The sequence below is a fragment of the Carettochelys insculpta genome, chromosome 2 (assembly GCF_033958435.1).
Source record: "Carettochelys insculpta isolate YL-2023 chromosome 2, ASM3395843v1, whole genome shotgun sequence".
NCBI classification, from domain to species: Eukaryota; Metazoa; Chordata; order Testudines; family Carettochelyidae; genus Carettochelys; species Carettochelys insculpta.
This window is the reverse complement of record NC_134138.1, coordinates 160,961,833-160,977,741: the sequence shown is the minus strand read 5'-3', so window position 1 is coordinate 160,977,741 and position 15,909 is coordinate 160,961,833. Positions and strand designations below refer to the sequence as shown.

General features: G+C 41.9%; 1 protein-coding gene across 4 annotated transcripts in view; it reads left to right on the top strand.

The window, feature by feature from the left end:
* The first annotated feature begins 1,624 nt into the window (after positions 1-1,624).
* LOC142009615 (uncharacterized) overlaps positions 1,625-15,909 on the top strand; it is a 47,870-nt gene continuing 33,585 nt past the window's right edge. For 2 of the 4 annotated variants that reach the window (XM_074987921.1, XM_074987918.1), the window contains exons 1-4: positions 1,625-1,719; positions 1,824-1,906; positions 3,648-3,744; positions 5,563-5,631. In XM_074987921.1, coding sequence (XP_074844022.1) covers positions 3,670-3,744; positions 5,563-5,631 — 144 coding nt within the window. In that variant the 5' untranslated portion in view covers positions 1,625-1,719; positions 1,824-1,906; positions 3,648-3,669. Of the gene's footprint in view, positions 1,720-1,823; positions 1,907-3,647; positions 3,745-5,562; positions 5,632-15,909 lie in introns of those variants that run through there. The other 2 variants (XM_074987919.1, XM_074987920.1) reach the window with 2 other exon arrangements.

Below are 15,909 nucleotides of genomic sequence, written 5' to 3'. Positions count from 1 at the left end.
GTTTAACATTATTTATAGGAGTGTCTTGTATCCACATGCATTGCAGCTCTTAGAGTATTGATTTTGTAACTGAATTTGAAAAAAACTGCTCTTCTCACTATTTTGATTGCAGACACCCTAAGTGACTAAAGAATGGATTTAGTGGGTCTAGTGAAGACTTCCTAACCCATTCTCCATTGTACTTAAAAAAACTGCTATTACTTTTTGAATTTTTGGCTAGCTGCTCTTCAAATTCCTTTTTGGCCTTCCTGTTTGTATTTTCACACTTAATTTACCAGAGTTTATGCTCCTTTCTAAAACAAAGATATTTTAACACTAGATTACAAAAGGAAACATCTGAACTGGAACTTTCAACTTTGATACCTCTCACTTTGGATTCAACAAAGGTATCAATTATCTCACACACTACAAGGACAATTTCCCCACCTTTAATATTTGAGGTGACTGCACCCATCCCACTTAACAGACACTTGCAGAGGATTTTTCTCCTTTCCTACTCCCTCTTCTTTCTGCCCTATCTAGCTGACTCATCATTTTTAATCCAATTTTTCATTTCTATGTCCTCTTTAAGTTCTCTCCCTGTCAGTTATCAGGATTCTCTGGATCTGAAGTGGGTCTGTCCCACGAAAGCTCATTACCTAATAAATAATAGTCTTTAAGATGCTACAGGACTGTATTTTTGGTTTATGAAGATACAGTCTATCTCTACACTATGACATAAATTTGATTTTATTAAAATTGATTTAATAACACTGGTTTTTATAAATTTGATTTTGAGCATCCTCACCTCCCTACAAAGTCCCCATAAAGTCAACTTATTGCTGCCAACCTATATCACCAAACTGTTGTAGCAGTGCATTGTGGGAACCTATCCCACAGGTCCCTCAGCCCCATAGCATTGTTTTTTTCTGCTGGTGCATTATGGGAAAAAATATCCCAGAAGTGGTTGACACTTGTGTGGACACTTCTGTTGAGAGAGAGAGCTTCTGGTTGCTGGGCAGCCCTCTTTGCAGAGCTGCCATTCCGCCTTGTGGTGCTGGAGGGCAGTGGGCAAAGACCCCGCTTCACCCCTCCTGCCCACACTCATGCATCTGATGAAGCGAGTCTTTGCCCACGAAAGCTTATGCTCCAAAATATGTTAGTCTACAAGGTGACCCAGGACTTCTTATTATTCTCAACACTCTAGTGCAGACCCAGCCCAGATGTTTCTAGTGTAGACATGGTCATTCATTTCAGCAAAATGAATCTCTTTTGCTGACACCCCCCCACGCTTCAAGGTCAAAACTGACTCCGTCTGCACCAAGCAGAGGTAATTAAGAATTAATTGGCGTCCAGCAACGTGTGTGTCGCCCAGAGACCCGAACTTCCGGTTCCGGTCCAAGAGGCCCAGCACAGACAGTGACTCCAAGCGGCTGGGATCCGGCCGGGGCGCGAGTCCGGCTCCATTAGGAGCAAAGGGACCTTTGCCCTACGCAGAAGTGACGACAGCAGCCCGATGGAGACGCGCTTCCGCTCCCAATCCCGCCTCGACTCCCACTCCTACCCTCCCATTGGCTGGGCAAGAGTCCCGCCCTCAATCCCGTCCCGTCACCGTGCTCCTCTCGCGCGGGCTCGGCCGTTAGGAGCGGAAGTGACGTTTTCCAGCCGAGGCCCCGGATGCGAAGTTGCGCATTTTCTGAGGTGGTGCCGATCTTTTCACGGGCTTCCCGCTGTCGGCCGGTGAGCGGCGTGTGCGGGGTGCGAGCGGGTTGGGGCGCGGCATGCGGGGGGGGGCTGCACTAGTGTCTGGGTCGTTGCTCACAGTGGCTCTTGTCTCTTTGCAGCATCCACGTTCCTTTGCCGCCCGCTCGTCTCCGGCCTGAGGCTCCGAGTCCTGCCCTCGCCCACCGCCCCCCGACCCCAGCTGGTGACTGGCTTTTTTATATTGCTGTGTAACTCCGGGGTTGGAAAGGAGGCGCCTCCCCCCACCCGAGTACTTTGTTCTCTGGGCGCCTAATCGGTGCCTGTCAGCAGCGGAGAGCCACGGCAGTAATGGCTCCAAATGCGCCTGCTCTAGTGCAGAGCTCTCCCCTTTCACAGCCCTGTGGGGGAGCTGCTTGTGATCTTGGCCACTGCCCAAATGCTCTGGACCGGTATCTTGGTCCCAAACCTGACATGCTGGTGAAAGGTGGTAACTGTCAGTATTGCCAGCTAGCTAACTTTGTCTTGCCATGGGGCCTGGAAATGTATACTGGGAGATGAGTTAGTGATGGTTTCAGTGAATGGGAGTTGTTGTTTTCTGTTAACCATCACACTGAAAATATTTCCAGTTTAATCATGCAAAAAACACAGGTTGAATCACGCTAATCCAGAACACTCTTGTACAGCAAACTCCGTAATCTGGCATGATTTTAGTTATCTGGATGACCACTTATGGGTTTGTCCAAGTTTCCCATAGTCCCATAATGCTTGTTTACAGCCACCAGTCGTGGCTCTCACGACATGTTCTGTGCTGTTATTTAGTTCACATTTACCCTTAAATGTCTTCTGAGAGCCCAGTAAGCAGTGGAAGTATTGGTAATGTGCTAGAAAATATTTAATCTTCTGCCGTCTGGCACCAGTTAGGTCCTGAGGATGCCAAATGAAAGAGGTTCAACTTGTAATATTGAATTGACTAGGTTAATGTTTATTATGCAGTCTTAATAAATCCTACTGTCTCAATAAAGAAAGGCTAAATTTATTATTGTTGAGCAATAGTGCTATTTAAAGATTGTTACCTCAATTTTAAAATAGACAGATGTGTAAAAGAATTGGAATAGAAAATAAACAGGAAATTGTAACTTCCCATTTATAATTTATTCTGCCTTGAGCTTGAAAGCTTATCAGCAACTACCATGTATGATGATCTTGTAACACGTGACTTATGCTTTTAGTGATGTCAGGAAAATAGTAAAATGTGATAACTCGACACACCATTATATGAAAATAGGTTGATTGTGAGATATTTTAAAGAAAAATGGGCACCTATGAATTTAAACATAGAACTGAAATAAGTTTTCAGCTAGTATAGCAATAAGCAATGGATTTTTCCCTGGTGGGCAAACTTAGAATTTTATCATTTGGAAATTAACACTTGAATGATAGGTACATCCTAGGTTATTAACTTAAACCTGTTTTTTTCATAGCTTAGCTTGTTTGTGTGGTAAGAAAGTTGCACTAATTTTAGCTAAATAGGTTTAACTCTCACAGATTTAGTTTAAAAACTGGTGCATCTTCCTGTGTTCAGTAGCGCCCCAATATAACAGAAGCAAATGAGGTGATAGAGCAGTCAAGCATTTTAAAGAAAATGTATTGTGTTCCTTTTCTTAATTTGTAAAAGATTGTAAGTTATAAAATTACAGATGGCTAAAACGAAGTTTGTGTCTAAGATAGATACAGTGAACAAATAAGATCAAATTGCTTTTAGTACCTTATTGGACTTTAATCTATTCATCCCTGTTTCTGTGCTAAAATGTTGCGTAATTAAGAAAATGCTTTTACTTTGTTTTAAAGGTTCTAGTCGGATGTTTCCTGCGGTTAGGTTTCTAGTAATTTACGTACAATTCTTCTATTAATGTGTTTAGCTGGAAAAAATTGTAAATAAGATGTGAATTCATTGTTTTTTGAAGTGCTCTGATCCACTTTTACAAGATGAGCACCACCAAGGATGATGCGAAATCAACAGATCCTAAACCTGAACCTAAGCAAAAGATATTTTATTGTGAGGTGAGTGGATTTCTGAGGGCTTTTTAAAGAAAAGCTTACCATAGTTTTGTGTGATCTATGTTGTTTTTATTCCTCAGCTTTGTTCTTTTATACAGTGCCTTATTATGATCTTCACTTGCTAGGTAGTTTTCCACTAATATTCATGCTGCTGGTATCTTGCAAGAGAGCCAGAAAGCAAAACCCAGAATTAAACACGTGACAACAAGAGTAATTAAATATTGGTCTCCTCCTCCTTGTGTTGTTGGGGCTGTCTACCATGAACTTTTAATTTCAGGTAATGAATTGAAGTAGCTTGTGATCAGTGTTACCACAGTTCATTTCTACCTGGTTTAAAAAAAAAAATCTAAGATGGCTTCTTCACTCTCTGGATTAAGTCACCTATTTTGTAACATGGGGTCCTTTTCAATACTTAAGTACAAGTTGCTTCAGGAGAAACTGGAAATAATTTTTTCCATGTCTTTCTAGGGTAGTATGACTCTGATTCAAAAGGTTCACAGTTGACTTTAGTGTATGATTTCCTCAGCAGTTCCTGTTTACTCTTGAATCCTCGAGAGTCATCTGCTGTTCTTCAAACCTTTCCATTTAATCAGATAAGAAGCCAACCCAGAAAGGCTTAAACCAGGTGTGTCCAGCCCGCAGGCCGCATGCGGCCCTGGACAGCTAGTAATGCAGCCCCACAAGATCGTAAACTTTTAACATTATTATGTGATTTATATACATTAACTATATTATATATTTTATATGCGGCCCAAGACAATTCCTCTTCATTCAATGAGGCCCAGGCAAGCCAAAAGGTTGGACACCCGTGGCTTAAACGCTGCAGCCTCAAAGAACAGAGCCTGGGTTGTGTATTTTTTATGTAGTGTTAGTGTCCATGTTGACTGCAAAATCCTGTGCTGCATTTTAATACCCTCAAAGTGTCAAACTAAATCAAGGAAATTAACTCTGCTGAAGTATATGAAGTATTTACATGTTTTCTACTGCTCTGATAGAGTTCCTTGAGTGAGACATCACCTCTGACAAAATGAGACAAAATACCTGCGTCAGAAGAAAGTGATTCAGTATATGATATGCATCCAGTCTTATGATTTCTAGAAGGAAGAAACAAAAGGCTTAACTCTTTCTTTCTGGTTGTTTGAGCTAGTGTGTGAGAGGAATTCTGCTTGTCCCTAAAGACAGCAGGAAATATTGATGGATTTGATGTCTTCCTTCAGGCATTGTTTTGTGCTAACAGTCAAATTTTTGTGCTGACCTTAAGCTGATGATATTCTGAGATCCTACAGTAACTAGTGTGTTGGTGTTACAGCCCTTCTTATCTTCAGCATCTTCTCTATACCCTTTGCATGTTGTGATCATAGATTCATAGGACTGGAAGTGACCTAGGATAGATTGGTCATTTATTTTCATCACTGACCACTCACCAGCACTCTGTACCACCAGTATGGAAACTACTGAGTTAGAAGGATGCTGCCAAAAATCTACAAGGGTGAGCGGGTGGGAGGGGAAATCCAAAAACTAGTTAATTGGCAGAAGTTTAAATAACATCATCTTAAGTTTACACAGATCTATTTCTGGTTTTATATCTTCACTTTCTAGATGTCCAGGTAGGCTTACTGTGGTCAGATTATATACTGCTCTTTGTCACTCACTGGTATCTTACTTTACATTTTGCACACAAGCTTTTTTTCAGTTTTCAAATAGTATAATCTAATGAAAGGGACTTAGTCCGTAACCGCAGACCTATGTGCTGTGCTCATATTACTGTATTTTTATGTTAAAGTTGGCTGTAGCATAACTTTATGCAATTAATGTCTTTAGGTTTGTAAAGTTCCATGTATGAGTTCTATAAGCCTTCAGTTACACTTCAGGGGACTAAAGCATAAAAAGGTAACATAATATTTTTTGTTTTTGTTTTTAATGTCTTATGTGTGGCCTTTTTATTTCTAAATCTTCTGTAAACTTATTATAAGTAATTGATTTTGTAAAAAAGGTTTTGAATGCTTAGTTAATTTGCAAGTCAATTGCTTTGTTTCACCATTATATATGGAAATGAATTCCCCAATAAATTGGCCTATGCTGATATTTTGAGGCTTTTCAAACACGATTAAGATAGTTAAACTTACATAGCTATACTTGCAATTTAACTTTTAATTGACGTTAATATGTGTGTATTTTGAACTGTGTGCTTAACCTCTAAAGTCTCTTTTTTTTTTTTTTTAAATTTAAAAGATAAATCTGTCTCAACTCCCTGGTTCTGTACAACTGATCTTATATTTGGAGAAAAACTCCAGTGTGATTGCAAATTAGAAATAACTAACTCTAGTTCCAAAGAAGTATTATTTGCTTTTTTGTAAGGGTTTAAATATGATGAACATCAGTAAAACCAATAACAGGAAAGTTACTTTTATAATTCTTTACAAGTAGATTACTTCCTATTAGAAAGTGTTCTAAATGAGAATGGTTTCAGAATTTTTAGACAACTTCTACAGTTCTTTCACTCAATTAATGTACGATAACAGAAATGTATAGTACTAGAACTTCAGTGGTTAGTGCTTTCTTCCATTTTCTCTCCCTGGTATCATCAGCCTGCACCCTTGCTTGTCAACAAGAGCTGCCTCGATGAGAGATGTCATCTTTATGATACTTTTAGTGACCTTTTTTCACTCTTGTATTATTACAGATCAGACACAGTATCTTGTAACTCTAGCTGTCTCAGAAGTGTGAGGCTTCAAGTTGCTTGTTAATTTTGGGTTTTTCTCACAGACCAGTCCTTTCATTTTAAAAAGATATTAATATCCAGGTGGTGGAGTTTTTTTTATGTGATTACTCAGTGAATGGACTTTTAAAATGAATTACAGCCTCATATGTCAATTGTCTAACTTAAGTGTTTTCCCTCACTTCTTTTACCAGTTTTTGACTATATTGAGTCAGTTTCTCACTAATGTATTGACAAAATTTTTGAAAGTGAAAACAATTGAGATTTCTCTGTAGGAAATCTCCTAAATTTGCTGATACAGTGTTACCACCATTCTCACTTTTTAAAAAAGGTCAGTAGGAGAATAACACCAAAGAAAAAGATTCATATACTGTAAACCCCTGAAATGCGTGACTTTGAGTAGTGCTTAGCTTGCATTAATGTGAGTTAAGCACAACTTGAAGGCGCTGTGCGTCTTTCTGCCTGCCTCGCTCCCCCATCTGGGGGAAGCCTAGCGGGCAGCTGCAGCACCACTGTGGCTGTCTGTCCCCTGGCTTCCCCCAGCTGGGGGAAGCGGGGCAGGCAGCCACAGAGGTGCGACTTCTACCCAGCGCCCCCATCTGGAAGATGCCTGGGAGAAGTTGTGTCTGGCACGCGGAGGTGAGCTGGAAAACTGACCAGCACCAGCGCCCGTCAGTTTCCTGTTTCCTGTGAGCGGTAGGGAGCTGGAGCCTGCCTCCCAGCTCCCCGCCACTCAAGGGAATATGGCTCCCCTAAATTACACGAAAATTCAACTTACGCAGAGGTTGCCAAGAACATAATCTCCATGTAAGTTGGGTGTCTCCTGTACTGAAATAATTAATCAGTTTTTCAGAGTGTCCCATTTTAATACTTAAAACGTAGTTTAACACTGAGCAGTAATGAAGGGACATATCTTTGCTAGAGTAACTGGTTAAGGAGGTTAAGGCATTATGTACGCATTACAGGACACCCCACCATTATCCTACTGTGAGCTCGGGTCGGTAGAATCCTGCTAATTTAGACACTCCAATCATTTCCTGTCTTGGACTTGGGGTATAGAGCGCTCACACTCTGACCTGTTCTGGGCTCAGCGCAAAACCTGCTCGGTTGAAATACTTCTCCTTAGCCATCCTTGGCTTGAGAAGAGGGTGTGACCTGCTGGTTTGGGGCACCTTGTCTGAGCTAAACAGCCTTACACCATAATATCCTTAACCTGTATTTGTTAGCAGTTGATCAACTGAATACAGACACATATAATGGACACCACTTCAAATAAAGAGAACAAACTTTCTGGCTGGTCAGTCAGGATTAGGCTCTCTGGAGCCCCAGCTTCTGTTTGGTATGGTTGGCAGGTTGTGATGGTTTTGGCAGCTATGATCTTGGGCTGTTGTCTGGAATTAAGTTCTAGAATGTTTCCTTTTGAACCCCAGTTTGTATAGTTAAAACTGGGTCATATTTAGCTCTACCTTAACCAGTCATTTTAAACTGAATTACTACAAAACAAACCCAGCTAATTATAAAATACTTATTTAACTAATTCTAGCCTATTAACCATACGTACGAGAGTTAATTTAAATGTTGTGAAATCTGTTTACACAGCAGAGAGAGACAACTGAAGACCAGACGAGATCATACAGATAAACAATGGAGAAGTATGATTTAACAGTTGCAACTGTTGATTAGTTTTTGCAGACAGAATGTTATCAGACAAAGTTTTTTTTTTAAACATTTTAAGCTCTATTTGTTTATCGGGTGATGGTGGCTGCTGTAGAGACAGGAGCATATTTAGATGGATCCTCTTAACGGTCCAGGATCATGCTGATCTGATGCAATTGATGGAACGTGAGGGATTTAACTTTCTGTAGTTCAGTTCATGGCTGCTGTTTTTACTTTGCTTGTATCCTCTTCTTCCCTCTCGTTTGTGGAATATGGAAGAGCCAGCATCAGCGTGCTTGAGATGTGAGAGCCTCCTTGACAATAAGTTTTTCATCTGGGTGGAATTGCCTAGTTGTCTGGGGCTATGTCTACATTACAGTGATCTTAGGAAAGAAGTCCTTCTGGAAGATCTCTTCCACAAGAACTTCTTCTGACAGAGTATGTCCATATACAAAAGAGCAGATCAAAAGCAGGGTCTGCTCTTTTGAAGGAGAGTGTCCACGCAGCCCCTGCTCTTTTGAAAGAATGAGCCAGGGTTTGAAAAATCAGGCACCAGGAGGACTGAGGACTGTTCTTTGGTGGGTGAGGGATGCAGAGTGTCTACACGTTTTCTTTCGAAAGAAGCTGCTCTTCTGAAACGGGAGTGGAAGAGTGCTTTCAAAAGGAGCGCTGCATCCTTTTGATTTAATTTCGAAAGAACGCTTCTTGCGTGCAGACGCTTCGCTGGATATTTCGAAAGACCCTTTTGAAAGAGCTTGCTGTTGTAGATGCAGCCTGGCCGTGTCACTTTAGCTCCCAATCACATGCTTGTCTGCTACTCTTCTGGCTTATTCTGTTGATCCAACTTTAACCGTTGCTAATCTCTAATGCTTTACTCATATACCATTTCATACTTTACTTGCCGTAATGTGAGATCTTTCTTTTCTTTCTACATTACCAGAAATCTTTAGATTGCTTGATTGCTTTCTAATAATACCTAACTTTTCTCTGTCTTTATCTCCAAAACATGTTTACTTTTGAAAACCCTTTTCTCTTTTCCTTTGGCAGACCTGTGATGGGCAACAAGAGTAGATTCTGACTTTTGTGGGGAGTGATCAGTCTTTTTCTTTTTACTCTTGCCCAGTGTTGAGGAATAGTGAACTAACTTGTGGCAATGGGTTCTTTGTGATGAGACTAACAATTTCGTAGAACTTCAAGAGATCTCAAGAGGTCACCTAGTCTGGGCCCCTGCACTCATGGCAGAACTAAATGTTATCTAGACCATCCCTGACAGGTGTTCAGAGATTTTTAAGAGCAGATTAGACAATGATGGAGATTCCACAGTCTCTCCAGAAAATTTTTGCCAGTGCTAAACACCCCTGACAGGAACTTTTTCCTAATGTCCATCTTAAACCTCCCTTGCTGAAATTTAAGCTCACTGCTTAAGCGCTCACTGCTTAAGCGCTCACTGCTTAAGCCCACTGCTTGTTCTCTTCTCAGAGCATAGCAAGAACAATTTACCTTTATTCTTGGAATACCTTTTTATGTGCTTAAAGATTACCATCATGCTCCTCTTCTCAGTCTTCTCCATGCAAAACAAACCCAGCTTTTTCAGTTTTCCCTCATAGGTCATATTCAGTAAACCTTTAATCATGTGTGTAGCTCTTTTATAGATTTGCTGCAATTTCTCCATGTCTTTGCAGAAAGATGGTGCCCAGCACTGGATACAGTTTGTCGGTTGGGACCTAATCTGTAAAGAGTAGAGCAGAATTATTACTTTTTGTCTTGCTTATCATACTCTTGCCAATACATCCCATAACAAAGTTTGCTTTTATTTTTCCAACAGTGTTTCATATTTAGTTTGTGATTGTCAACAACCCCCAGATTATTTTCCACAATATTCCTTCCTGTATTGTCATTTACCATTTTGTATGTGTGCAATTGATTGTTATCATGGATAGTTCTCTGAAAAGATTCACGTAGGGTACAGTGGCAGTCAAAAGACCAAATAGGATGTTAGGAATTATTAAAATAAGACAAAGAATATCTTACTGCTCCTACATAGAACTATGGTACGACCATAGCTTGAATACTTCTCACCTACTCACCTCAAAAAAATGATATTTTGGCATTAGAAAAGGTTCAGAAAAGGACAACTAAAATGATTAGGGGTTTGGAATGGGCCCCATCGGAGGAAAAGCTAAAGAGACTGGGAGTTTTCAGTTTAGAAAAGAGGAGACTGAGTGGGGATATGGTAGAGGTATATAAAATCCATGAGCAGTGTGGAGTGGGTGACTAAAGAAAACTTATTTACGTGTTCCCATAATATAAGAACTTGAGGACACCAAATGAAATGAATGGGTAGCAGGTTTAAAACTAATAAAAGTTTTTTCACACAGCGCACAGTCAGCCTGTGGAACACCTTTACAGACGCGGCTGTGAAGGCTAGGACTATAACAGAGTTCCAAAAAGAGCTAGATGAATTCTTGGAGGATGCGTCCATAAAAGCCTATTAGCCAGGGGGTCGTAATGGTGTCCCTAGCCTCCGTTTGTCAAAGGCTGGAGATGGATGGCAGGAAGCAAGTGGCTTGATCATTGTCTTTGATTCACCCCCTCTGGGGCACTGGTCACTGGCCAATGTTGGCAGATGCGATACTGGGCTAGATGGGTCTTTGATCTGACCCAGTAATTGCCATTCTTATGTTTCTAAGCGGAGTACTTTTCATTTGTCCTCATTGAATTTCATCTTGTTTACTTCCAACCATTTCTCCAGTTTGTCCAGATACTTTTGAATTGTAATCCTGTCCTCCAAAGCACTTGTAAAACTCTTCTCAGGTTGATATCATCTGCAAACTTCATAAGTGATTTTTCTATGCCATTATATAAATAGTCGATAAAGATAATGAACAGAATTGGACTCGTCACTGTTTCCTGCAGGATTTTCCAAGTGTCTGCAAATGACTTAATTATTTGCTCCGTTATTATTTTGGTTTCTGACGTTAAGAACCGCCTGGTTTCAATCTTCTTGGGTTGGCCTTACAGTGCCAAACTATAAAAAGGGTGAGTATTTTCCCTTTTTCCACTATTTTTCAATATCTGCTATCTTCCATGATTTTTTTGGCTCCAGTATCTATTCAGTCAGCTCCTTGAATATTCTAGTGTGTGTTTCATCAGGCCCTAATAAGATAAGGACATGTAACATGTCTGAGTACTTTTCTGATTTGTTCTTTCTCTGATTTAGCCTCTCATCCTGTCTCATGGTAATTGGTATTTATTCTGCAAGATATCTAACTGCTGCTAAGCTTTTCAGTGAAAATTTAAAACAGTCATTTAACCCTTCTGCCATTATCACGTTTTCTGTTACTGTTTCGTCTCCTGCCCCTCCCCCCTTGAGTAATGGGTCTCCCCTGTCTTTGGCCTTCCCCTTGCTTCTAGTGTTTTTGTAGAATATTTTTTTGTTCCTTTGTTAGCCGGTGGCTGGGTAATGTGCGGTGAGGTATCAGCTATGCCCTTATTACCATCCAAGTCTTTAACTGCTAGAGCACAGGGCTCCTTCGCAGCGGGCAGCCTGGGCCAGGCTGATGGATGCCCCAGGGTCCTAAACACCTGAGTCTTTTACTGCTAGAGCAGGGAGCTCCTAGCACTCTCACTTATGGCCAGGGTGTGGTAACCAAATGGTTAAAGTTCTTTTTATTGTGCCGACTGTGTTGCAGTGACAGAGAGTAACAGCAGTCAGGCTTAGATCTTAACTAGTTACAAGTTTATTAAGCTACAGTGATAAGTGTGCGGTTACAAAAAGCTATTGTCTACTTCTTATATGCTAGCAGAGTACAGGTGTTAACAGGTTACATTACAATTCAATACCAGGACGTCTTAATGCAACAGCATCTATCTGTAGAGCTCTAATTCTTTAAATGTGCACACCAAAAGGAGACCTTAATGTGAGTACATCTTACCCTCCTTAATATGGGTATATCTTACCTTCCTTGCTCCTCTCGATACCAGCGTAGCCAAGCCAGGATCGGTCACTCAGTTCCATGGAAAGACGAATACGAGGTTGGGCGTCCCCAGTTGCGGACCTCGGGAGGCAATCACCTGACCCGACCAGCAGGTAGTTGGTGAAGATGCACTCAGAGTTAGAGTGCTGCTGGGCCCATCTTTATACCCCTTGGGTCACGTATTCTCTTTCTTATCTATGGTGCCAGATCATACTGGTCTGTCTTTTGTGATGCCAGTTTTTACAAGGACAGTTCTTACTTAATTTGCACTTGTAAGACAGGAGATAAAGAATTTGGGAGTACAGGACATTCTTTTACAAGGGCGGAGATTTCTCTTCTGGGATGGCTGTGTGGGCGCATCACTCCATTAATGCCAGCCAAGGGCAGTTCTCTGAGGCCCTTCGTTAATGGTTAGCCTGCTAGCCCTCTGTCTGTGTTTTCTGTTTCTCAGGGTCACGATGAGCCAGCACATCTGGGCTTCTTTAGGAAGGCATCAAAGTCTGTGCTGTTTAACTGCTGTTCAGTGCCCTGTGTGCTCTGAGGCACCTTAGGGGGAGGCAAAAGCTGGTCTGTAGTGGGGAGATTTTGTCTGGCTACATCCTTTTATGTCTGTAGCTGGTTTGATTTCATTTTATGCATTTGTCTTCCTAATTTGGTTCCTACATACTTGTGTTATTTGTTTATATACATCCTTTGCACCTTGCTGTGTTTTTCACTTTCTATATGACTCTCTTGAGATTCAAATCATTAAAGATATCTTGGGTAAGCTGTGGTGGTCTCTTGTCCTATCTCCTATCTTTGCAGTGCAGTGAGCTAGTTTACGCTTGGGCCTTTAATAATGTCTCTTAGAGCTTGTCTCCACGACATTGGGGATCAGTGCTGCAGCATTTGATCCATCGGTCATCAATTTATTGTGTCTGCTTACATGTGGTAAATAGATCTCCTGAGCGCTGTCCTGTTGATACTGGTACTCTACCAGGAGAAGAGTAGCGGGCATTGATGGGAGAGCAGCCCCCGCCAACCTTATCTTCTGTTGCATAACTGAAGTCATGTAGGTTAGCTAGGCAGTGGGGGTTAGTGTAGAGAAAACTGTCAACTTTTTTTTTTGGTCTAAGCTATTCAGAAATGAGATGTGGAATAAAAGTTCTTCTTCATCTCATACATATAATGCCACTAGCATTCTGCAGCAGTCTAGGATGCATACATATTATAAGAAAAGGAATCTAGCTGTTTTTAAGAAAGTGTTTGTCATAACCTTTGCAAATGCAAGTTATTTTTCTTTAATCAACCTTCCCATCCAAAGATGGCATTAATAAGAAACTCCTGGTATCATTGTTTACATTGAGTTCTAGTGACTTTAGTTGTTGTTGTTGTTGTTTTCTCAATAGATAACATTGCTCAAGGGCCTGGCCAAGTCATAGGAGATTTCGTACCCTGACCTGGTGACCCATTAACAACCTTTTTTTTTTTTCTTTGTGAATGAACTAATTGCAGAGAAATTCTATGAAAGTCTCATTAAAAAGTGTGTGTGTGTGTGTGTGTGTGCGCGTGCGCGCGCACGTATCTGTTCAGTGACTGGCTTCTGGGAATCACCATTCAAAGGCTGGGTGGGGTTCTGTTTGCCAAACCCTTATTTGGTGCTCAGTGGGCAGTCTGATGGTGCAGACCATAACACACAAAAGAAAAACTGAAGTTACAGTTCCTTAAGAAGACATCCTCAGCCCTTACCATCAGTAGTTAGTTCTAGATGCCAGAAGAAGAGGACTTTGTTTCCACTCCACCTACTTTGGATCCCCACGGAACAGCACGTGGAAGCATCTCTTAAGAGAGAAGAACTAAGATGAAAATAACCCCCTCCCCACAACAAACTTGTATGCAGGAAAGAAATGCTCCCTCTCTAGTTTCATGCTAAAGTTACTAATAATGCATTAACAGTATCGTTTTTGTAGCTTTTATAAATGGTAAATACTAATACAGGTTGCACCTCCCTGGTCCGTGAACTGGGGATTTTGCCAGATCAGGGAGGGTAATGCTCCCCTGCTGGAAGCTGCCACTGCTCTTATGCTCCCCTCTGGGCCATTGGCCTGCTCCTGGCTTCCTGCTCCTCAGCTGTGGCCCCAGCCCCCTGGCTACCATCAGCTTTCTGCTCCCCAGCCATGGCTTCCACTCTCCAGCTGCAGCCAGGTCCCCAGCACCATCTGTGGCTCCTGCCCCCTGGCCACTGCCAGCTTTGCAGCCCCTGCTGTGGCAGCCTAGCCACTGGCACTGGCTCCTGCTCCAGCAGCCTGGCCCAGGATCCCTCGCTCTGGCTATGGTAACCTGGCCCTTGACTCCCTGGCTGTAGTGGCCTGGCCCCCAGCCCCTGGTTTCATTGCCACTGCTGTGGAGGCCCGGCCCTGGTTCCCCTGTCTGTGCTGTGGAGGCTCTGCTCTGGCTCCCCTGCCCTGGCCCGTGCCACTGTCTTCCCAGGTGCAGCAGCCCATCCTCTGATGTTAGCTTCTTGGTCTTGGCTGGGGCTTACGGTGCAGGGACCAGATGGGAGTCCTAAACGTGACCACCAGATTTCTCTTGCCCAGCAAGTTCTGTGGTCCAGAGTATCCTGGATTTTAGAGGTTCATCCTGTAGTGCATATGAAAATTTCATTGCATCACCCACTTACCCTTGAGGGAGAGGGCACACTTAATGTGTCACTACGTTTTCTTGCTCACTTGCTGACGCAGAAGTCTGATCTTCAAGTGGGAAGTACTGTGAAGGGTATTTGGTGCAGTTGTTCATGCCTGATAGTAACTAGGTTTTGTGTTAAAGTAGTCACTCCATCTTATGGTAATATGTCCTGTTCGCCATGCTTTGCTTCTACGTGGTTTCATGTGAAATATACCCCTATTTTGTCATGTCCATAATATGCAGTTTTGTACCAGACTTGACCTCTGCCTAATATTCCATCGGTGCATATTGCTTGTAACGTTCTAAGTAATTTCTTTAATTTTTACAAAAAATGAAGTAATTTGAAAGAAGTCCACTGCGAAACCTGCAGACTCTCTGGGATTCCAGACTTTCTAAAGTGACAGAGAACCCTATCTAGCTCTAGTGGTTCATGAGATTAGGTTCATCAGGCATACTGCAGTGTAAATGTTGTATGAGTGATTGGGATGGCAAAAAGCCAAGAGTGAGTGTTCAAGTTTTCCAAAATGAATAAATTCACAATTGTCAGACAAATACATACCTTTTGATTTTCTTTGTTGTGTGGATTAATGGAACAGCAATGACTAAACAGGTAAGTGTACAGACATGGATTTAATGTAGCATAACACTTTGAGAAAGAAGACTGATTGTAGCCACATTTGTGCATGGTTATATTTGAATTTTATGCTCTTCGAGAATAACTAATTGAATTGAGTCTACAAAACAGTGGGGTACTTGATTCCGACATCTGACAACTGAAGGAGTGGGATCAGGACCTTGAGAGATCCATTTTCAAATAGAAAAGGGAGGCAATGATGGTCTTCACTTGGGTTATGTCTACACTAGAGAGTTTTGTCGGCAAAACTGGCGTTTTGTCGATAAAACCCGTGGACCATCCGCATTCCCAAGGCGTTCTGTAGACAGTAAATTGACAGAATGCAGCACTTTTGTTGACACCATTCTGCTGCTCCCCCATGAGGCAGAATGCCTCTGTCGACAGAAAGCCAGTCTGGATGTTCCGGAGGGCCTTCTGTGGACAGACAGACAGGGGTTCTGGGACACCGGAGAGCCCTGTCTGCTGTGTTTCTGGTTGGCCATTTTGTCAAGAGAGTGGCCGGGCAGTCTGACTGCTCT